This window comes from Capra hircus, chromosome 8 (genome assembly GCF_001704415.2).
Source record: "Capra hircus breed San Clemente chromosome 8, ASM170441v1, whole genome shotgun sequence".
NCBI classification, from domain to species: Eukaryota; Metazoa; Chordata; class Mammalia; order Artiodactyla; family Bovidae; genus Capra; species Capra hircus.
Genome location: NC_030815.1, coordinates 482,139 through 506,666, shown reverse-complemented (window position 1 = coordinate 506,666; position 24,528 = coordinate 482,139). Strand labels below are relative to the sequence as shown.

Genomic DNA, 24,528 nt, shown 5'->3' with positions numbered 1-24,528 from the left:
GCAGTGTCTCCACAGCGCCAGGCACTGTGGGTGGGGGAATGCACAGGTGTGAGCCACAGACTCACTGGGCCGAAGGGGTCAGACAGCTGAGCATATGTGTGCCTGTGGCAGCCCACTTCCCTGCATATGGTGGCGAGAAGGGCCAGCCTGTCTGACTGATGATGGCCAGGGGGGGATGGTGCAGCCTGAGGACAGCTCTGCAGTGCTGGTGGGAAGAGTCTTCCAGTGGGTGACACTGAGCCGAATTCTGCAAGTCCAAAAGCGGGTCAGAGCATTCTAACCAGAGGGAACAGTGTATGTGGAAGCTCTGGGGTAGGAAATTTGTGGTCAAGCAACAAAGCGAAGTCCAGTGTGTATGGAGAGAAGTAAGTGCATGAAGGGAGAGGGGCTGGAACGAGGCTGGAGAGCCGGCTGGTGGGGGTGGTAACCCCGAACACAGTGTTTGCCCTGTTCAGGAGTTTGTATTTTGTTCCACATGTAGTGGGAGCATACTGAGAAAATGGAACTGGGGGCATGGCCTGATTGAGTTCATCCTCGAGACACGTCTATTGGCTATGACATGAAGAGTGCAGGGGTGGGCCCAGGGGAGCTGGGAGGTCAGCCGGGAGGATGTTGTGGATGACCTGGGGGCCGTGGAAGTGGAGAAAATGCTTAGATTTGAAAGATACTTTGGAAAGTAAGATACAGAGGAATTATTGATGGATTGGTTGTGGGAATTAAAAGAATTAATTAGCATGTGTGTTAGGATTTTGTGTTGGCTGCATTTGTCAGTGTTTATGTAAACTTGGCATGGTTGGCAAATATGAAACCATGTATAATGGTGATTCAAGCTTCCAGGTCTTATTTTCATCTGCTATTTTAAAACCAACTGGAAAGTTATTTAATTTATTTAATCTAAATAATCTAAACTAATTTAATCTAAACTAAAACAACAAACAAAAGCCATTCACCAGCTTCTCCCACACGCACTTCTTGCAACTACATATGTTTTCTCTATGTATTTGAGCTTGTGTGTGTGTGTGTTTTAAGATTTCACATGTGAAATCATTATTTGTCTTTTTATGTCTGACTTATTGATTTATTTCTCTTAGCATAATGCCCTTGACATCCTCCCATGATCACAGATGGGAAGATTTCATTCTCTTTCATAGTTAAATAATATTCCATTCTGTGTATACATACTACAGTTTCTTTATCCATGCATTCATCCTTCAGTGAACACTTAGGTTGCTTCCTATCTTGGCTGTTATACATGGTGCTGCAATAAACATGGGGGATGCATATATCCTTTCATTCTCTTTGGATAAATACCCAGGAGTGGAATTGCTGGATCATATGGCAGTTCTATTTTTAGCTTATTGAGGAGCCTCTGGTACTGTTCTGAATGGTTGTAACCATCTCACATTCCCACTAACAGTGTACAAGGGCTCCTGTTTCACCATACCCTCACCAACAATGTTTTTTTAATGTGTTTACTTGGTCTCTGAGTGATGGACGTTCAGGGTGCTTTTCACCATGCTGTTGTTTATTTGTGTTTTCGCCTTTGGGCTGTGCTGGGTCTTCACTGCTGCATGGGCTCTCCTCTAGTTGCGGCAAGAGGGGGCTTCTCTCTAGGTGTGGTGCCCAGGCTTCTCACTGCAGCGGCTTCTTCTGTGCAGCCCAGGCTCTGGGCTGTGAGGGCTTCACTGTGGCACGTGGGCTCAGTAGTTGCAGCTCCTGGTCTCTAGAGCACAGCCTTAATTGCTGTGGTGTGCAGGCTTAGTTGAACCGTGGCTTGTGGGATCTTCCTGGATCAGGGATTGAACCTGTGTCTCCTGGATTGGCAGGTAGATTCTTTACCACTGAGCCACCAGGGAAGCCTCCAGCCAACAGATTTGATATGCGTTCTTTCTGGTGGTGGCTGTTCTAACAGGTGTGAGTGATATTGCATGTGGTTTTGATTTTCGTTTCTCATTGGTGGGTAAAGTTGAGCATCTTTTCATGTAACTATTGGCCATCTGTTTGTTTCCTTTGGAAAGCCATCTTTCAGACCTCCTGCTCAGTTTTAATGGAGCATTTTTGTCTGTAATAGGTCCACTGTTTTGGTGAGGAAATTGGAGCAGAAATCTAGGAGCATCTCCTCATCATTATCCTCTGCCCCTTCCTGGCCCTTTCCACCACCATCAGCAACCCAGAGCATCTGACTTGAGTAGGCCTGAGCTTCAGTCTAGATAGAATACTTATCTGTTTTGAATGTTTGAATGTTATCTTTTCTATATGTGTTCTGGAAAGTTCCATAACCACCTGATGAATCTCTTACCTTATCTCTGAATATTCAGGGGATAAACCCACCCCTCCTGGCAGGTGCTGAGCAAGGCCACACTCTGTAAAGGAAAAGACCAAGGGTTCCTCCAGCCAGGTCTTCGGTTGAGTAGGAAATTTCCCCTGTATCTCAAAAAAGGCTCACCAGAAGTGATTGATTTCTTTTTCTTTTTCTTTGTCCTTTTGCAAAGAAATAAAATTAAAATAGCATAGTGGCTCCCTGGTGGCTCAGACAGTAAAGAATCTGTCTGCAGTGCAAGAGACCCAGTGTCGATACCTGGATCAGGAGGATCCCCTGGAGAAAGGATAGGCTACCCACTCCAGTATTCTTGCCTGGAGAATCCCATGGACAGAGGAACCGGGTGGGCTGCAGTCTGTGAGGTCGCAGAGTCAGACGCTTTGATTGAGCAACAAGCACACACACAGAAGGACGCAGTTTGCCATGGACCTTGAGACTTCTTGTGTTGTCCCAGTTTGCAGATGTTTAGAAAGATAGGGAAGCCTTATTAGCTGAAAGCCCCATATCATTTTTCCATTGTGCTACATCCTTGCCCACTAACAACAATTTTAGCAAAGACTCAGATTTGCCAAGTGCCTTTCTAAGTACTTTGCATATGTTGATTTGTCTTAGATGGCCAAAAACTCTTATGATTTATTATTTTAATTGCTGCTGTTATAGTTTTTCTGACTGCTATTATTATTTCCTTTTAAATATGAAGAACGAGGCACAGAGAGATTTTGTGATTCAGCAAAGAGTCTCAGCCCATGGTAAGGAGACTGGGATTCCATCTTAGGTCATGTGGCTCCGGGGCCTATTCATTTATGTACAGGTTTTAAGGCACGTACAATTTTCTGTATTTTGGAGTACTTGATATTTCAGGAAGTGGTTCCATGTTCTGCATAAGTAATACGTAATTTAAATTTTAACGTGGCTACAATCTGTAAAACGGTACTGAAAACAAGCAGACAGTATGATTGAAAAAAGTATTGCTTCTACAGAAATGCCAGCTGCCGTGCCAGTTCCCACAAAAACTACTTGCTGATGAAGGAGTCATGTAAAGTGAGACTTGGTAGGTTTGACACATCATAGGAATTTTGTCTCTTCCTTTCAAGTTATCCCATCATTATGTGTCCATTCATTGGGAAATTCTTGCTCTTCACTTCCAGTGCTCGATGAAGAGAGATTCAATGATTTAGAGAAATACATATGGTCAGTGAGCAATCATGACATTTCCTTTGACCATTTTCACCTGTGTGCTGCGCTGACAACGGACCACGTGAGTGATGCTTCCGCCATGTGTGTTCTGAGCAACGGCTGTTATTTATGTGACATTGCAGAGCTGCCTGGGTGGTCCTCATCAGAATTACAGAATCAGTACTTTAAACAGATATTTAATCTGAGTTTTAAAAGTAACAAGAATAACTTCCCAGTTTTTATCTGTTCCTTAATATGGTGTATGTCTCTGCAAAGCTTAAAAATGACTGAACACTTTAACCTGAAGTTTTTTGGGTTGATTTTTCTTTATTCTTGGATGTTATATTTGCCCATTTTCCTTCTTCTCAGCACCCATGTCCACCTTTTTGGACACTGTCTCTTTTCTTAGTGCAGCTACAACTTTGTGTGGACAGTGTCTCATACATGTGAGAATTTGATCACTGTGAATTAGGTTAGACAAGGAAAAGATGCTTTTCACTGATGTAGCAATCACAGTGTGATGTTTGGGTAGTAAATCAGTAAGGTGGAAGTCTTAAGGAGACCTCATTTGGGGCTCTGGGGTTTGAGTGGGGGAAGATTTCTTAATTTTCCTTTTCCATTCTATTCTGAGGATGGCCCATTAAAGCTTTGGTTGCCTCTCAAAGTGATAATTAGGCAATAGTTTTCCTTCCTTCCAAGACTGAACAAGTTAAATATACTCAAATTCTGTTGTCAGGTGAAGCCTTGTAGTCTGACAGTTTTTAAGCCACATGCAGTTTTCTTTAGTTACAATAGTTGATGTCATAGGGAGTAGTTCCAAGTTCTGCCTGAATGACGTATCTGGATCCAAAACCTAACTTAGGTAAATAAATAGGATAATTCTGATCCTGCTGAGCCTCTGATGGCTTTCTCTTGCAAACAGCCAAAGGCACAGCTCCTTGGTCCGGCTTCTGAGGTCTTCCAGGATCCAGCCCCAAGTGGTGCTCATCCACTTGATGGATTTTACTGGACGCCCTCATGGTTTATCTGTAAACTGGAGTGTTGCACCACAGATGCACTGTACCAGCCATCCAGACCCTGTTCCTCTTGGATGGCTCTTCTCATGGGAAATCTCTTCAGAATCCTCTGTGACCTGCTTAGCTGGAGGGGGTCTTCTCTCCATGCACCTGGTCTATATTTCCTGTCCGACAGCAGTCGTGGTTGGCTTGCTGCTGAAGTTCCTTAAGAGCTTGTCTTCTTACTGGAATAATTCCCTGAAGACAGATTTTATGCCCTTGTGGTTTGTAACTAACTGGATTGAAATGTTTGTTACATGAATATAGACACCCAGAGTGAGCACATTCTTTGGGTTCTAAGGGTTTTATGTATCTTGCCTCTTTTAACCTTCGCTACAATTGGATGGATGCCTTATTGATACTCCCGTTTGACAAGCAAGGGAGGTAGGGCAGAGAGAACCTGTACTGCCGAGGAAGGGGTGGGACTGGGGTGCGGTCTCAGATGGATGACCCCAGAGCCTGCAGCTTCATCGCTGTGTTCTGAACAGACTGGTGGACAGATGCGTGAGTGAGGGACTGAGTGAGAAGCACATCACGGCCTTTGGGCTGTGACGCAGGAGCTTCTAAAAGCAGTGAAATGAGTTCAGTGCGGTAATTTTCCAATAGGGTTTCATTACGGGACTTTCTTTTTTGTGTGGCAACAGCTCCATTTACATCTAAAGAAAACTGAAATGTGGGTGAAATTCCTGTGACCTAACTCACCCCCCAAAACTGGAGTAGTGGTGATAACCCGCACATGGATAACAAACCCCCTTTCTCTGTGTCCATCTCTTCTCCTCTTTCCACCTTGTCGCCAGGCGTCTCAGTGCAGCGTTTACACAGTCCGTTCTGTGTAGATGGTTCAGGGCAGACTGTCTTTAGGTAGCAGCGAGCACAGGGATTGGGAGAACTTGGTGAGGTTGGCATCTTGCTCCAAGTGCCTGTCTGCTCTCTCAGTGGCTATTAATGGCTGGCTGGGAAGCGGATCCAGCTACTCTAACCTCACGTGACTCCTGCAAAGGTCATGCTGCTGCGTGAGTCTCTTTGCAATAGGGACCCACTTGGACGGCATTGAATGTGTATGTTGACCGTTGTGTGTGTAGCGTGTGTTCACACAGAGTGTTTCCTAAAGCATCAGTGGTGAACGGCATGGCAGCCTCCCTGAACAAGGAGACGACCCCTGATCTGTGTAGCAGACCTCAGGTGGACGTGAGGAGGTTGGGTGGTGCGGCCACAGGAACAGAAGAGCTGTCCCCACAGGTGACTGCTGTGGCTCTGCTCTCACATGGGGCTCTGGAAGGAAAGGCTGAGTAGCTCGAAGGCCTGCCTCCACGTGAGGCTCATTTCTGGCACAGGGTGCAGTCCAACCTTGTCACCAGCTATCTGGCTACTTGGAGACAGCTGTTGGGATGGGGGTGTCAGCCCCAGCAAGTGTGGGAGGGGCTGCCCATCTTTCTGCTGCCTGTGGAACTGTGCTTCCCGTCACCTGCGAGGGCGGGGTTGGGGACAATGTGATTTGCTGAAGCACCATCGTGATGTGATGCTGTGTGCTCATGAATGAGGGAGGGTGGGAGCCTGTGGCCTTTTATCTCTCTTCCTTGTCTTCCTGGGCTGGCTCATTAGTTGTCACACAGTGAACGGAATGGTGTGGCCCAGCTTTTGGCCACAGAGTTGTTAAACTGATTAAAAATGAAGACCTGTGAGTCGATCATTCATCAGGCACATGGACAGTCGAGGCATCGGTCACATGCTGGGTGTCTTCCTAGGCTTGTGTCACGTGTTGTATAGCTTAGTTCTGACGGCAAAGGCAGTACGTCTCTCCATGGTGGAAATAAGGGCATGCAGGCTTCTGTAAGAGGCTAAGAGCCCTAAGAAACTAAATGCATTCTAGTGACCAAACCAGAACAATTATATCTTAAAAATTGTGATAGTTCTTGTATTTATTTTGTTTGGGCAAGATATTGTTGTTGTTCAGTCGCCTAGTCATGTCTGACTCTTCGAGATCCACCCCGTGCACTGCAAGTTGCCACTTTGACGTGGTGATAATAAGAGAACAAACACTAACATTTCAAAGCAAGATATTCAAATGCTATTTGGCGAAAAGCAATTTTTCCTGTTCAGCAACTTCACTGCTCAGGTTGAGATGCTGAACTGTAGCCCAGGCACTCACCTACATTCTGTTGATTTTTACAGCCTCAGTCAAAGCCCGATTATTTTAATTGAAGTACGTTTGGCATAAAACCTTGTGTAAGTTTCCGGGCGCAGCATGTTGACTTGTTTGTTTTGCAGTATGGCGGCCACCTGTGTCGCGTCTGCGTCCTGATCCTTTTTTTCATGGTGGGACAGTTCAGATCTAGTCCCAGCATGTTTGGGCTCCCCAGCTGGCTCAGGGGTAAAGAACCTTCCTGCCAGTGCAGGTTTGATCCTGAGTCGGGAAGATCCCCTGGAGGAGGACGTGGCAACCCACTCCAACATCCTTGCCTGGGAAATCTCATGGACAGAGAAGCCTGCTGGGCCACAGTCCGTGGGGTGCAAAGAGTCAGGTATGACTGAGTAACTGAGCACACACATCCTCAGCACGTTGGTGTTCATAATTCAGCTTTGTTGTCTGTAGTCACTGTGCTGGGCCTTAGCTCTTCAGGTCTTACTTATCTCCTAGTTTAAAAAGTCCAAAACCTTGTGCTGAGGTATTTGCCTTATCTGCTTTTACTGCAGTCTGTAAGGTGGCAAGAGAGATGCTTGGATCCTACGTTGTAGATGAGGAACCAGCATTTAGAGGTGGAATTAGAATTAGATCTTCTGATTCAAACTTGACTGTACTTTGCAGCCTAACAATTTTTTTTCAATTGTATTATTTGAAGTGGCTTTTTTTTAGCCCTGAATTTCCAGACCTGAGTTTCACAACTTAGTAGCTGTTTACTAAAACTCATTCCCTACTGTCAAATAACTTTGGAGAAATCTGTGTACCTAGCCCTTTCTTGAAGACATAACCTTTCCAATGAGAAACGTTGAGGAAGCCTATTTATAAACCAACCTCCCCACCACAAACTTTTCTTTTAAAAGAAATCTGCCAGCATTTCAGGGATCATAGTTTCACAGGCAGTGGATTTGTAGCAATAGTGGTTGAATCCAACAGAATTTACTGCAATACAAGCTTTTGGGGAACAGGATTTTAAAATTTATATTTTAAAATATCTGAGGAAAAATGAATGACATGGATGTCCAGAGGGCTTAAAGCAGAACTGAGCCAGTACCTGGGGAGCAGTTTCCTTGAATGTTGTGAAGGTGACCTTCAAGTGAACTTCAGTTCAGTTCAGTTCAGTCGCTCAGTTGTGTCCGACTCTGCAACCCCATGAATTGCAGCACGCCAGGCCTCCCTGTCCATCACCAACTCCTGGAGTTCACTCAGGCTCACATCCATCGAGTCGGTGATGCCATCCAGCCATCTCATCCTCTGTCGTCCCCTTCTCCTCCTGCCCCCAATCCCTCCCAGCATCAGGGTCTTTTCCAATGAGTCAACTCTTCACATGACGTGGCCAAAGTATTGGAGTTTCAGCTTTAGCATCAGTCCTTCCAAGTGATCTTAGGACTTGAGAAAGTCAGACTTGCCCCTTTCAGGCTGGTGCTCAAAAGCCAGGAACCATATTCATAATGAAACCACTTGCACTTCTGGTGCCAGGGTGGAGGCTGTGTGCTCTTGTCTGAACCGAATTTGCAGATCTTTTAGACACCCCCTCGCCTCTACCCTTATAGAGAACTGGCCCAGCTGCAAGGTCTCAGAACTTTGTATAGGAACTCTGTGGTGGGCTTTTGGGTTTTTCCCCTTTCTTAGTAAATCAGGGACACTCTTGGTTAGTACTGTTTCCATCAAGCATTTTAAATCAGGGATAGTTTCAGTGTCTGGGTTCACTATAGTGACTCTGAAGCAAAGGATAAAACTTCAGATGAAACAGAAAGAATATTAAATTTTTCAATTTTATTTTAAATGTAGATTGAAAAGTTTGGATTCCCTTCCGATCTTACCCTTTCACCTCAAGAAATGGTCCAGCTTTATGATACCTACCATGTTTGAATTCTGGAAAAGTTGTCTCGGAGCTCAGGTAAACAGTAATTTAGCAATTGTTTTTGAATTGATTTTAGTGGATGGTAACTGCCATTCGCAGAGATGAGCTATCACCCTTCCTAATCGTCTGCATCTGATCTTTGAAAATCACCAGTGGAGTCTTTACAAAATAAGATTGCTCCTCCTCTAACAGCCTTCCTGCTCACAGTCTGTGTTTTCCTGCAACTGGGGTGGAAAGCCGCTCAACTCCTGAGCTTGCTTCCTCTTCTGCTTTCTGGGACGGGACCACCCTTCCATCTCCCGCACTGTGTGCCAGGTCCTGGGTTTCTATTCTCGCCTTCCTCTCCTCTCATGCCCCTTCCTTCTCTCTGCCCATCTGTGTTCAGCTCCCTGTTGGTTTTGCTGCACACTCTTCTGTAAGGGTTCACCATCCCATTAGGTTTACACACCAGGAACAATGGGGAGATAGTTTGCCCCCTGTTTGCAAGACACTTGTAATTCTGTTCATGAGACATATTGTCGAGAAGCACTTGCATTTCCTTGCATAATTTTACTGAATTTTGTGGCATTCCATTGCAAGGAGTTGTGTCCAGAGGAATAAAATAAATTCATTTTATTTTGAGAATAAAATAGTCATTAGGAAGATGGATGCTAGAAAGTGTGAAGAGAGCTTAAAGGCAGAACTGACAAGCTTAGTGAAGAATGGCCACACCAACAAGGTAATTTTCACACATGTTTTGGATGAAGCATCTCTGTGTTCTTGTTTCCTTGAGTTATACTGTGCAGTCATGACTGTTGTCTTGACTTTTTCATCTTCAACCTCCATTCTAGGATTTTCAGTTGAGCATGAAGTCCAGTGGTTCTGAGATAGACCAGAGAGAAAGGACCCTGATCCTTGACTTCTCCCCTGCCCCACCCGCCACGTGTGCTCTGAGTTCTGACGGTTGCACGCAGAGGGAGCCCTTCCATGGATCAGGTCGTGATGCCCAGACAGCGGGGCTGGAGTTACAGTGATTGATGATAGCTGAGGAGAGCTCTTGACTTCTTTATCTCTTTTTCAGAAAGCCTTTTTTTTTTCTTTTATGACTTTTGTTTTAATTTGCAGAAATTATTTTTGTGTTAAAACCTTAACCTGGGGTCATATGAGTTATGCATACTTATTTTAAGTAAGTTGATGATCTTTTTTATTTTGATGTTTGCTTTGTTGTCATATATTGAAGTTTCTGATTTTTGGGGTGTGACATATATTAGAATTCTCAGGTGAGCTTTTCCCGTTATCTTTTAACTTAGATTATCTCCTCCTGCTTAGAAACATAGTTTTATTTTATTCCACTTATTTTGCCAAGAAAAACCTTTAAAATATATTTATAAGAGATTTTTACATGATAAAGAGAGAAACTGATTCACCCCATCTGCTGCCACAGTGAAAGTAGCGTTATTTACCAAATAATCCTCTTCCTGACCGATTTGTGTTGCTTTAAAAAGTTGCATGTTAAATTGCACCTGTGTGCGTGGTTATTACTTTTTATCTTTTTGTTCTCTAGTGTACTTCTTTAGTTCTTTTGCAATGTTTTATCTTATACTTTCATCTTGATTATTTTTACATACTCTGTTAAAGAACCAGAGGCATATAGATTAGATAGTGATGAATATGTTTTATCAAGAAGTAGGCACTCCTGTCTTCATTATGCAGAACTTAAAATAATTTTATTTTCCCTGCTGCAGGCAAGAATGGTCCTGGAGAGTGTTCATCCTCCTTCAGTCCTCGGTCCTTTGGTTGTTCAGAAAACATGGCAATTATGTTTCTACTTCTTGCAAAGCTAAGGGAAATGGAGAAGTTACCTGCATGGTTTTTTTCTGTGAGTCGTCACTTAGTTTGTTTTTTATTAGATGCATTCCTTTAAGGATAAGAGCTATACGAACTTGACTGTTTTAGTGTTCAATACTATTTTTGGTTCCCTTTTGTTATCAGAGTACATATTTAAAATGACACCTTTCCAATTCAACTTTAAATGTTCTCACCACAAAAGGGAAAAAAGTTAACTTGGGAGGTAATGGTTTTGTTAACTAACCTTATTATGGTCATCGTTTTGCTCTATGTACCTGTATCAAATTACCGTGTTTTCTTCACCTTAAATGTGTACAGTGTTATATGTCAATTTTGTCTTCATAAAACTGAGAACAAAAAGCACAGAAAAAGCAAAGGAAGCACTACAACTCACAGGAGACTGACCATCAGGACATCTAACTCACTCACTAATCTTAATATTCTCTGGGGAAGTAAGTCAGAGAGAGGCATATACTCTATGATCTCACTTATGTGTGGAATCTAAATAGTCATACAAACTAGTGCACATGGGGAACAGAAATGGTCACACAGACATAGGAAACAAGCTCATGGTTACCAAAGGGAAGAGGGAAGGTGGGGAGGGGCAAACTGGGAGCTTGGGATTAACAGACTGTTAATACTGTATATTAGATAGCCAGCAAGGGCCTGCTCTACAGCACAGAGAATTATAGTCACGGTCTTGTAATAACCCATAATGGAGTAGAGTCTTCAAAAACACTGAATTACTGTCTTGTACAACTGAAACTAACATGATATTATAAATCAACTATACTTCAGTAAAAAATAAAGTCAGGACTTAGATATATTTAGCTAATACTAAGGGTCTTTGGGGGCTTCCCAGGTGGCAATAGTGGTAAAGAACCCGCCTGCCAATGCAGGAGACGTAAGAGACATGGGTTCCATCCCTGGGTTGGGAGGGTCCCCTGGAGGAGGGCATGACAACCCACTCCAGTGTTCTTGCCTGGAGAATCCCATGGACAGAAGAGCCTGGCGGGCTACAGTCCATAGGGTTGCACAGAATTGGACATGACTGAGGTGACTTAGAACACACACAAGGGTCTTTGATTCTGTTACAAGAGAGACGTAAAGGCCACCGGAATTAAATATAAGAGCAACTATAATAACAACAAAAATAAATTTTAAAATAGCAGAGAAAATTTTTTGTTAATTTTTTACCCCTCTCTTAAGAGTATACAGGGGAGCACCTCTCTTCTGTAGACAGAGAAAACGCACTGGGGTCGGCCCCTTGCCTGTGGGGAGCCCGACCCCTCCTACAGGAACATTTTCCAGGGGGCTCTGCTTGCTGCTGCCCCAGGAGGGGGACTTCTGATCTCCCAAAAGGTGGTTAGTGATGGGGCTGTGACCCAGAGCACCCTGTGTTCAGAATGAAGCTCGTAGCAAGGGGTAATCAATCTCGACAGCCGTATGTCAGTGGCAGCAGTGGCTGCCTGGATGGTTGAATTGTCTTTATCACATCACTTTCAAGGCACGCCTTCTTTTCCTCTCTTTCCAAGTTTGATTTAGGGGCTGTGGAGAGAAGGGCTGAAAGTGTGGAAAAGTTTCTACAGTGAAAGCAGGAGCACAGAAGGCCCCCCAGGGCAGATAGAGAGGCCCGCGACGTGGTGAACAAACTGCACAAAGTGGCAAAAATCCATGGAGAAATACAAGGCAGTGTGAGTGTGCAGCTCAGCACACTGTGCCGGGAAGGCCGGGATAGTCGCACGTCCCAGCAGGGAGGCCGCTGGCTGCACGGACCAGTTAGTTGTCGCTGGGACTTGTTTGCTGGCCAGTTCTGTGCTTGGAGAACTGTGTGTGCGGTGGGCCCCTCTGCCTCGGGGCCCTCATTCTGGGGCCCTAGTTCTTGGGGTCTAATTCTGACTCCTCTGGGTCTGAAATGCATCCCCCCCGCCCCCATCCTCATGTCCTCAGTGACGTCCTGTTCTCGAAGTGTCCACATCTTCCTTGGATGGTCACAAAGTTCTTCTTGGAACCTGACCTTGAGGCTCCCTCCTATACTGCAGCTGACATTCAGGCTGATAACCTCACCCTCACTCGCTCTTCCTTCTGGGCTGCTGTCCTCGGACCAGCATGTGTGGGCTTTGCCCTCACCTCTTCAGGTGCGCTTCCTACTACTCTCATCCGACAGTCCCCCTCACACGCCTCTCCCTAGGGCTGTGTCCCCCTGTACTGTCCCGTAATCTTGGGCCCTCCATCCCATGCCCCCAGAGCTTCTGTGCAGCAGCTCGCCTGAGGCATGCCTGCCCCTCTTCCCCCACCCCTGTTTGGACTTGTCCCTTTCTCCCGGGCTCATGCCGCACTGCAGTACTTGGTGGGTCAGTTGTGATGTATTGGTCTCTTTCTCCTAAATTGTCGCTCCCTCACAGCAGGGACCGTGCATTTTCCTCTTTTTATCTCTAGCTGTTATTTTATGTGGTGTCCTGCTACTTACAGCTTACAAAGTCAATTACATTCTCACAAATGTCGGTAGAAAGGAAAGGTGCTTTTAATCAGGATGCCAGCCATCTGGGAAGAGGGCGGGCTGAATATCTGCTAGAAACACCTCTGAGATCCTGCTCAGCTGAATGGCATTGAAACATGTAAATTATCATATGTGAAACGAATCTCCAGTCCAGGTTCGATACATGTTACAGGGTGCTCAGGGCTGGTGCACTGGGATGACCCAGAGGGGTTCAGGATGGGGAACACATATACACCCGTGATGGATTCAAGTCAATGTATGGCAAAACCAATACAATATTGTAAAGTAAAATAAATAAATAAATAAATTTAAATTAAAAAATAAAATAAAAACCATTGAGCACCTAAAAAAAAAATAAATAAAATAAAAATAAAGGGAAGGAGGGGAGTCATCTCAGTGAATCACTGAGATGAGGGGGGTCAGTCGCCATCCCCTCCAGGCTTGAGGATGCCTCAGAATCTTCCTCTGGATGTTCTCTTGTTCATGCAGTTTGGTCACACAGTTTACACAATTACTGAAGGGGAAGCTCGAGAAGAGGTCTGGTCACCTATTAATTACTGATTCTTGTTTCTTGTTCTCTGATCTCTGTAGAGAACCAACCAGTTAGGCAACATATTGTGTGTCCAGACTTGAAAGGTGTGCTTGGGCAGAGATGAGTAGAGCCTGGGGCTCCTGGTTAAAAGTCAGAGACAGTGTCGCTCTGCTAAGTGACAAGGAGAGGACCTCATGGCGAGGAGGGCTTCCTGCAGAGAGCTGCACACACAGTCCCAACGCACTGCTGGCCGGGTCTCAGCTGTTCATACCTGTTTTGCAGTGAACAGTAGTTGCTTCCTTGAAAGTGGAAACAGCCTTTAGAGCTCCTTTGTTTCTCACGTTCTAGAGCAAGGTAGGATTTCCTGCCGACGCTTCTGTGTGTCTTCCTTCGACCGTCTGTGCATTCTTCCCTCCACCTTCCTTCCATCGTCTCCTTGGTTGTGACAGCAGCTGTTGGCCTTTTCAGGCTCTAGTCTTCTAATAGCTTTTCTTCAGGCCTCTAGGAGTCATGGTTTCAAGCTGGATTCAGTTCAGTTCAGTTGCTGGATGGCATCACTGACACAATGGACATGAGTTTGGGTAAACTCCGGGAGTTGGTGATGGACAGGGAGGCCTGGCGTCCTGCGGTTCATAGGGTCACAAAGAGTCAGACGTGACTGAGCGACTGAACTGAACTGAAGTTAGCTAAATTATTTTATGGTGTGCCTGATATTTTCATTTCATCATTTTAAAATGAGATTTAAATTTAAATACACACACCTATGGACACCTTATCTTTGACAAAGGAGGCAAGAATATACAATGGAGAAAAGACAATCTCTTTAACAAGTGGTGCTGGGAAAACTGGTCAACCACTTGTAAAAGAATGAAACTAGATCACTTTCTAACACCGCACACAAAAATAAACTCAAAATGGATTAAAGATCTAAATGTAAGACCAGAAACTATAAAACTCCTAGAGGAGAACATAGGCAAAACACTCTCAGACATAAATCACAGCAGGATCCTCTATGATCCACCTCCCGGAATACTGGAAATAAAAGCAAAAATAAACAAATGGGATCTAATTAAAATTAAAAGCTTCTGCACAACAAAGGAAAATATAAGCAAGGTAAAAAGACAGCCTTCTGAATGGGAGAAAATAATAGCAAAGGAAGCAACTGACAAACAACTAATCTCAAAAATATACAAGCAACTTATGCAACTCAATTCCAGAAAAATAAACAACCCAATCAAAAAATGGGCCAAAGAACTAAATAGACATTTCTCCAAAGAAGACATACGGATGGCTAACAAACACATGAAAAGATGCTCAACATCACTCATTATTAGAGAAATGCAAATCAAAACCACAATGAGGTACCACTTCACACCAGTCAGAATGTCTGCAATCCAAAAATCTGCAAGCAATAAATGCTGGAGAGGGTGTGGAGAAAAGGGAAGCCTCCTACACTGTTGGTGGGAATGCAAACTAGTACAACCACTGTGGAAAACAGTGTGGAGATTCCTTAAAAAATTGCAAATAGAACTACCTTATGACCCAGCAATCCCACTGCTGGGCATACACACCGAGGAAACCAGAATTGAAAGAGACACATGTACCCCAATGTTCATCGCAGCACTGTTTATAATAGCCAGGACATGGAAACAACCTAGATGTCCATCAGCAGATGAATGGATAAGAAAGCTGTGGTACATATACACAATGGAGTATTACTCAGCCGTTAAAAAGAATACATTTGAATCAGTTCTGATGAGATGGATAAAACTGGAGCCAATTATACAGAGTGAAGTAAGCCAGAAAGAAAAACACCAGTACAGTATACTAACACATATATATGGAATTTAGAAAGATGGCAATGATGACCCTGTATGCAAGACAGCAAAAAAGACACAGATGTGTATAGCGGACTTCTGGACTCTGTGGGAGAGGGAGAGGGTGGGATGATTTGGGAGAATGGCATTAAAACATGTATACTATCATGTAAGAATCAAATCACCAGTCTATGTCCAATGCAGGATACAGCATGCTTGCGGCTGGTGCACGGGGATGACCCGGAGGGATGTTGTGGGGAGGGAGGTGGGAGGGGGCTTCATGTTTGGGATCGCATGTACACCCGTGGTGGATTCATGTCAATGTATATAAAAAAAATTTTTAAATGAGATGAGAGGTGATCATTATCACCCACAAGTGTTCTTGCTGCTAGAGACTCTGCTGACTGATGCAGACAGCTCTGGGGTGCTGTGGACATCCTGTTATCAAGAATTCTCATGTATTTTCAATCTAGACACAGTATTCACTTAATGGAAATATCAGCTTTATGCATTTTTTCTGATTTGATAAGGAAGCAAACTATTCATAACGACCCAAATTCTGAAAAAAGAAGGACAATTTGAAGAAGAAACCTGTCTAAAGCAGTAAAGACTCAGAGGAGAAATTATGAACAGTGGAGTATTTCTAGTTGAATTGTGGTGTTAAGTCCTTAATCAATGAATGTTTCAGCTGTTTTTATAATTCCAGCTTTCATTTATGACAATGTGGCTTCTTTCCCTCTTTATGTCGCATCCAGTTAATTGTACTGCACTTCTGGGGGACATCCAGGTGAGGATCATTGAATATTTTAATAAGTATACAATATTTTACAGTAATTTTCTTCATTGTATTCACTTTTTTTTCTTCCTTTTCCTCGGAAGTGCCAATTATAAATTTGTTTTTTTTTTTTAGAAATTGCAAGTTTACAAATTTGCTTAAAATGGAATTTGTGAATGTTGATAACCACTTATAAAGGATAGCCACTAAAATATCAAAACTTAGTCAGGCCAAGTTATCTAACATCTTACACTCATTTTAGAATAACTTTCAAGAAATATGATTTTAGTTTTTTTGTGCCTTTATTGTCTCCAGTTCAGTTCAGTCGCTCACTCATGTCTAACCCTTTGTGACCCCATGATTCGCAGCACACCAGGGCTCCCTGTCCATCACTCCCGGAGTATACCCATACTCATGTCCATTGAGTCGGTGATGCCATCCAGCCATCTCATCCTCTGTCGTCACCTTCTCCTCCTGTCCCCAATCCCTCCCAGCATCAGGGTGTTTTCCAATGAGTCAACTGTTTGCATGAGGTGGCCAAAGTACTGGAGTTTCAGCTTCAGCATCAGTCCTTCCAATGAACACCCAGGGCTGATCTCCTTCAGAATGGACTGGTTGGATCTCCTTGCAGTCCAAGGGACTCTCAAGAGTCTTCTCCAACACCACATTTCAAAAGCATCAGTTCTTCGGCACTCAGCTTTCTTCACAGTCCAACTCTCACATCCATACATGACCACAGGAAAAACCATAGCCTTGAATAGACGGACCTTTGTTGGCAGAGTAATGTCTCTGTTTTTTAAAATGCTATCTATGTTGGTCATAACTTTCCTTCCAAGGAGTAAGCGTCTTTTAATTTTATGGCTGCAGTCACCATCTGCAGTGACTTTAGAGCCCCCAAAATTAAAGTCTGACACTGTTTCCACTGTTTCCCCACCTATTTGCCATGAAGTGATGGGACCAGATGCCTTGATCTTAGTTTTCTGATTATTGAGCTTTAAGCCACTTTTTCACTCTCCTCTTTCACTTTCATCAAGAGGTTTTTTAGCTCCTCTTCACTTTCTGCCATAAGGGTGGTGTCATCTGCATATCTGAGGTTATTGATAGTTCTCCTGACAATCTTGATTCCAGATTGTGCTTTTTCCAGCCCAGTGTTTCTCATGATGTACACTGTAGATAAGTAAAATAAGCAGGATGACAATATACAGCCTTGACATACTCTTTTTCCTGTTTGGAACCAGTCTGTTTTTCCATGTCCAGTTCTACCTGTTGTTTCCTGACCTGCATACAGGGTTCTCAAGAGGCAGGTCAGGTGGTCTGGTATTCCCATCTCTTTCAGAATTTTCCACAGTTTATTATGATCCACACAGTCAAGGGCTTTGACATAGTCAATAAAGCAGAAATAGATGTTTTCCTGGAACTCTCTTGCTTTATCCATGATCCAGCGGATGTTGGCCATTTGATCTCTGGTTCCTCTGCCTTCTCTAAAACCAGCTGGAACATCTGGAATTTCACAGTTCACATATTGCTGAAGCCGATTTTGAGCATTACTTTACTAGCATGTGAGATGAGTGCAATTGTGTGGTAGTTTGAGCATTCTTTGGCATTGCCTTTCTTTGGGATTGGAATGAAAACTGACCTTTTGCAGTCCTGTGGCCACTGCTGAGTTTTCCAAATTTGCTGGCATCTTGAGTGCAGCACTTTCTCAGTATCATCTTTCAGGATTTGAAATAGCTCCACTGGAATTCCATCACCTCCATTAGCTTTTTTCGTAGTGATGCTTTCTAAGGTCCACTTGACTTCACATTCCAGGATGTCTGACTCTAGGTGAGTGATCACACCATCATGATTATCTAGGTTGTGAAGATCTTTTTTTGTATAGTTCTTCTGTGTATTCTTGCCACCTCTTCTTAATATCTTCTGCTTCTGTTAGGTCCAGACCATTTCTGTCCTTTATCGAGCTCATCTTTGCATGAAATGTTCCCTTGGTATCTCTATTTTCTTAAAGAGATCTCTAGTCTTTTTCATTCTGTTGTTTTCCTCTATTTATTTGCATTGATCACTAAGGAAGGCTTTTTTATCTCTCCTTGCTATTCTTTGGAACTCTGCATTCGGATGCTTATATCTTTCCTTTTCTCCTTTGCTTTTCGCCTCTCTTCTTTTCACAGCTATTTGTAAGGATTCCTCAGACAGCCAGTTTACTTTTTTGCATTTCTTTCCATGTGGATGGTCTTGATCCCTGTCTCCTGTACAGTGTCATGAACCTCAGTCCATAGTTCATCAGGCACTCTGTCTATCAGATCTAGTCCCTTAAATCTATTCCTTGCTTCTACTGTATAATCATAAGGGATTTGATTTACATCATTCTTTAATGGTCTAGTGGTTTTCGTACTTCCTTCAATTTAAGTCTGCCTTTGGCAATGAGGAGTTCATGATCTGAGCCACAGTCAGCTCCTGGTCTTGTTTTTGTTGACTGTATAGAGCTTCTCCATCTTTGGCTGCAAGAAATATAATCAATCTGGTTTTGATGTTGACCATCTGGTGATGTCCATGTGTAGAGCCTTCTCTTGTGTTGTTGGAAGAGGGTGTTTGCTATGATCAGTGCGTTCTTTTGGCAAAACTCTATTAGTCTTTGCCCTGCTTCATTCTGTACTCCATGGCCAAATTTGCCTGTTACTTCAGGTGTTTCTCGACTCCCTACTTTTGCATTCCAGTCCCCTATAATGATAAGGACATCTTTTTTGGGTGTTAGTTCTAAAAGGTCTTGTAGGTCTTCACAGAACCATTCAACTTCAGCTTCTTATTGTCTTAATGTAAAGTATACAGATGTGTAGAGTCATGCCTTTTTTTTTTTTTTCATTCTAATGTGTAAAGCAACCTGGAAAACAAACTTCATTATAATAGTTGCAAGATTCCCATCTCTACTCAGGATTCTTTCCTAGCATTTGTCCTTATCTACTCTTGAGAGAAGTAATAACCAGAATGCAATATGTTAGTCTTTTCTGATACTGCCAGGTGTATTTCTGAGATGAGGTGATCGTGGAGGATAGGTTTGGGTCTGAAAAGGCTGCACGTGATCCCTCAGCCTGCATGCTGCCCGGGGCTGACTCAGGCCTCTCTAATGGCTGCACAGGCTGTCACCTGTGTCTCCTGGTGACTTACTGATGGAAACAGACCCCAGCTCATCTCAAGGCTGATCTTGGCACCTCTAGAATATCTGCACAGTGTATGTTAGAATGAGAGTCTAGCAGATACAATTTTCTATACTTCTTCAACTGTGAAGCATTTGAATTTGTATGCAGTTTTTAGGAAAATTGAATTTTTCTGTCAAATTTGATGTCAAAAACTGGAGATAGAAAATAAATAAAGCTTTAGTTAGCCTGAGGGATGGGATAGTTCAGAATTTTTGCTAATTCCTGTTAAATCCATATGAATACTTACATTTATACCAGACTTTTGGACTCAGAGGGAGAGGGAGAGGGTGGGATGATTTGGGAGAATGGGAATTATAACATGTATACTGTCATGTAAGAATTGAATCGCCAGTCCATGTCTGACATAGGGTGCAGCTTGCTTGGGGCTGGTGCATGGGGATGACCCAGAGAGATGTTGTGGGGAGGGAGGTGGGAGGGGGGTTCATGTTTGGGAATGCATGTAAGAATTAAAGATTTTAAAATTTAAAAAAAAGAAAAAAAAATAAAGTGACTGCATAAAAATAGAAAAAAATAAAATAAAAAACTTATGTTAATAATTAAAAATAAAATAAAATAAAATATATTTAAATGGTAAGCTGATAAATCTGGGTAATTAAAGCCTGATAAATGTCCTCTAATAAGACAAGTACATTTTAGGTTTGAGTTACTTGGCATTCTTTTCACCTGGCATTTATAGGCATAAGCTCAAACTCAAAAAAACAAAAAGAAAGAAACTTAAAAAAAATACAAGCAATATATTTACTGCTATTCCTGATATTTTATATTCAGTTTTTAAAATTCAAATTCCAGGGCAAGATTGGAGAGAGTGATTTTGTGGGAGACTGAAATAAGTGAAATGAAGAAAAGCCTTAGAAAGCATTACAAAGTTCCACCGGACTGCATTTACACTGAGCACTCGGTTGTGGACAGTCAGGTAGGAGGAAAGGATGGGACTACATTTGGGGTGTGTGTGTTAATTGTGTGGCTGGGGCTGCTCCAGTGACACAACCATAGCCTAAGCAGCTTAAACAATAGGAATTTGCTTTCTCAGAGTTCTGGAGCGTGGAAGTCAGGGATCAGGGTGTTGGTGTGGTCTGCTCCTTCCGAGTCCGTGAGGGCCTGTGTCCTTGGTTTGTAGATGGCATTTCTAGTCCACCACTTGTGGGTTCTGCCCCAAACACAACTGCTCCTTGTAAGAGGACTGTCTAGCGCTACACTCTCCTAATCTACTCAAGAGAAATAAGAGCCAGAATGCAATGTTCGTCTTCTCTGATGCTTTCAGGTGTATTTCTGAGCACTGTTTTAATCATTGTTAAGTAACAGAGTGAAACCGTTAATTTGATATCTCTGACTCTTTGGTGTTTCAGACTTTAATGAAGATCTTACGCAGACTGTGGGAGATGAGAAAAGGCTAGAAGCTGTGTGGTCTGTTACAGCGGGGCAGCAGGTACCATCATGGGTCGATGGAGATTAGGCAGGGACAAAAGGTGGAGACACTCTTCAGGCTGAAGCACATCAAGGTTGGTGAACTTTGAGGATAACTTTCCTAAAAACACTGTCTTCATCCCTTTGGACTGAATGTCCCCTGATAGCTTATAGGGAAACGTGCCCTGACATCACCTCTCTCTCCCCCAGGTCCCTCCACTTACCAGGATGCTCTGCCAACACTCAGCATTTTTATTTTGTTTTCTTAATACATTTTTACATAGTTCATATACAAAGCATGTGCAATTTGGGATCCTGTCTGCTTTACCTTTGAGCTTCTCAGGTGGCTCAGCAGTAAAGAATCTGCCCACCAATGCAACAGGCTTGGGTTCGATCCTTGGGTCGGGAATATCCCCTGGAGAAGGAAATGGCAACACACTCCAGTATTCTTGTGTGGGAAATCCCATGGATAGAGGAGCCTGGCGGGCTGCAAAGAGTCAGTCGGATACAACTGAGCAACTGAGCACGCAAATGTAATCAAGTAAATTATTAATGAACATTACATAATCAACATCTTTTAAGTGCATCATAACACACACATATATACTCTACTTAGACATTTTCTTGACATTTTCTGGTTTATACATTTATATCAGCATTTCTCATTATTGAAATGACTGTTTCAGAGGGCAAAAGTATTATTAAGGCTATAGAATTATATTGCTATTTTTCCCTCCAGGATGGGTCTGTTTGTTGTGACTGATGTTGAGTATTGTGGTTAAAAAGTAGAGCTGTGAGTGTAGGTCAGAGAGTTTCCTGTTTGCCACCCACCACACCCCCCAGCTCCCCACATTACTCACATCTTACATCATTGTGGTGCCTTTGTTACAGCTTTCATTTTCCTACAGTGTGGTCAAAATTACATAAAAGAATGACTCTAGAAAATGTTGTGGGGAGGGAGGTGGGAGAGGGGTTCATGTTTGGGAACGCATGTACACCCATGGTGGATTCATGTCAATGTATGGCAAAACCAATATAGTATTGTAAAGTAAAATAAAGTAAAAATAAAACTTAAAAAGCAAAACAAAACAAAACAAAAAAAGAAAATGCTTAGATTAAAATTATTAATATCTGAATAAAAGTTTTAAAAGAGCACACACACAAAAAAGAGAGGCTTCCTGTTGAAGATGGCAGAGCAGAAGGACGTGCGCTTATTTCCTCCTGCGAGAGCACCAGAATCAGCCAGCTGTTGAACAGCCATCAGCGGGAGGGCGCTGGAACCCACAAAAGAAAAAGAGGGAAAATGTGTCCCAATAGTGTATGTATCAGAAGTGGGAGTTGTTGGAGGTAATGCCCAAAGGAAGGGTAAAATTCCTGGTCAGTTTTAGAATTTTACTACTATGGATCGCGTACATTTGTCAGAGCCCACTGAAAGAACAGAATTTGAGAGTGTAACTTCCAAACCCAAGAGGAAAAGCAGCTGGCAGCAGAAACAGCTGAATCAATGAAAAGGAATCAGGAAAGCAGACAAAGTGGTTCAAAACACTGGACAAATAAAAGGCACAGCATTAACTGGTAGGTATATCATCAAATAGGACAATTACATTCAATATATTGGATGTGTATGACTCTAATTAACAGGACAATATTTTGGACTTGGTTACCAGAGTACCCAAGCAGATATTGATTATATGGTGTGCATTAAAACATAAGTGGAAAAGAATTGAAAGGGAAAAGTGCAATAATAACCAAAAGAAAGCTGATTCAGTAATGACCAAAATAAGCTGATGCTTATATGAAATAAAATATACTTTAAGGTAAAATCATTACTTCAGGGATGGATGGCACCACCATTAGGAAGCTATAGTAATTTAGTGTTTTTACATGATATCACAAGTCAAGATGTATAAAGAAGAAACCATAATGGGAACAGGAAAATACAGAGTTGATCAATAAAACCCTACACAGGCAGACAGAGGCGGTGCAGGTCAGCTAGTGCTTCGAGGAAAATGTATCGCCACAGTGACGAGAAGAGAGAAAGAGAGGGCATGAACAACCTTTGTTAAGTCTGGAGCAAGGTAGGCATATGGCAGAGTCCAACTGGTGGCTTCAGTTTCTTCTAAAAAATGTGAGCCAAAATAGTATTTTCAAATAGAGGTAGGAAAGCAAAAGCCTCAGGAAATATCCTTTTCCCTATATCTTATCTCTTCTGATGCCATCACGTCTTACCTGGAATCATCTAAAAACCTCCTTCAGATTATTCAGCTTCCACTCACCCACTTCTTAAGAGTAGTTCAGAGCAGCCAAAGCAAGAGTGGAAATATGCATAAACTCGTCTACTCTGCTTCTCTTACAGTCTAAGCTCCTCAGAGTAGTGCTCTTCATGCTCGATGCGACCTGACCCCTGCCGTGCCTCGGATTTTATCTCCTACTCTTTGCTTGCCTCGGGAATCTTACTTCTTCATTTTTGCCTTGGCTGTGCGGGGTCTCTGTTGCTGCTCGGGCTTCTGCCCGGTTGCACCATGCCAGCTTCTCCTGTTGTGAGCACGGGCTCTAGGCTGTGTGGGTGCAGTAGCTGTGGCACCCAGGCTTACTTGCTCCGCAGCATGTGGGATCTTCCTGGATCAGGGATCCAACCTGTGTCTCCTGCATTCGCAGGTGGATTCATTACCAGTGAGCCACCAGGGAAGCCCTAGAAATCTTTTAATGTAAAATCAATACTCCTTTTATAACCTATTGCTTTTATTTATGCAAAAATTGAGTGCTTACCAAGTGGCTTTGGTTTCATATCTTTTTGTAAACTAAAAGTGATAGATAATTGTAATATTAAGGAAAAACATTGAAAAGAAATCCCAGTAAGACATAACTATTTCAAATGAAAATGTAAAGTTTGCAGTTTTGGTTACATTGGCTACTCTCTGGACTTTTATATAACAAAAATGATTTCAGAGGGTCTAATTCAGTTAATACTCAATGCCTTCCTATACAGCTGTGTTTTCTATGTTAAATTTATTTTTCTATTTGTTTTTTGTTTTGTTTTATCCTCATTCACAGATGAAAACAGCTATGTCAACTCTTGCTTTGGGAGTTAATATGCCATGCCATGTGAGTCAGTTGTTTTTACAGAATATTCTTTTTTTTTTTTGGATGCCTTAAACTTCCAACAGGTATTGATGCCTTCTGTTACGTTTGTATACATGAGATTCTGCAACATCCATTCAGTGAGCTGAGATACTCCATGCTTATTCTGAGACATTTGGGGACTATCAGTTCAGTTCAGTCACTCAGTCGTGTCCAACTCTTTGTGACCCCATGAGTCACAGCACACCAGGCCTCCCTGTCCATCACCATCTCCCGGAGTTCACTCAGACTCATGTCCATCGAGTCAGTGATGCCATCCAGCCATCTCATCCTCGGTCGTCCCCTTCTCCTCCTGCCCCCAATCCCTCCCAGCATCAGAGTCTTTTCCAATGAGTCAACTCTTCGCATGAGGTGGCCAAAGTACTGGAGTTTCAGCTTTAGCATCATTCCTTCCAAAGAAATCCCAGGGCTGATCTCCTTCAGAATGGACTGGTTGGATCTCCTTGTAGTCCAAGGGACTCTCAAGAGTCTTCTCCAACACCACAGTTCAAAAGCATCAATTCTTCGGCACTCAGCCTTCTTCATAGTCCAACTCTCACATCCATACATGACCACAGGAGAAACCGTAGCCTTGACTAGACGGACCTTAGTCGGCAAAGTAATGTCTCTGCTTTTGAATATGCTATCTAGGTTGGTCATAACTTTTCTTCCAAGGAGTAAGTGTCTTTTAATTTCATGGCTGCAATCACCATCTGCAGTGATTTTGGAGCCCAGAAAAATAAAGTC

The 24,528-nt window shown here is 42.9% G+C and overlaps 1 protein-coding gene across 1 annotated transcript in view; it reads left to right on the top strand.

Annotated features, from left to right (window-relative positions):
* Nucleotides 1-24,528, top strand: part of DDX60 (DEXD/H-box helicase 60) — a 55,968-nt gene that overhangs the window by 18,535 nt on the left and 12,905 nt on the right. Inside the window, 14 exon segments of the mRNA XM_018052751.1 lie at nt 2,072-2,188; nt 3,207-3,294; nt 3,297-3,371; nt 3,469-3,578; nt 8,522-8,590; nt 8,592-8,630; nt 9,174-9,197; nt 9,199-9,312; nt 10,319-10,375; nt 10,378-10,452; nt 11,957-12,626; nt 20,604-20,683; nt 23,716-23,757; nt 23,760-23,828. Coding sequence (XP_017908240.1) covers nt 2,072-2,188; nt 3,207-3,294; nt 3,297-3,371; nt 3,469-3,578; nt 8,522-8,590; nt 8,592-8,630; nt 9,174-9,197; nt 9,199-9,312; nt 10,319-10,375; nt 10,378-10,452; nt 11,957-12,626; nt 20,604-20,683; nt 23,716-23,757; nt 23,760-23,828 — 1,629 coding nt within the window.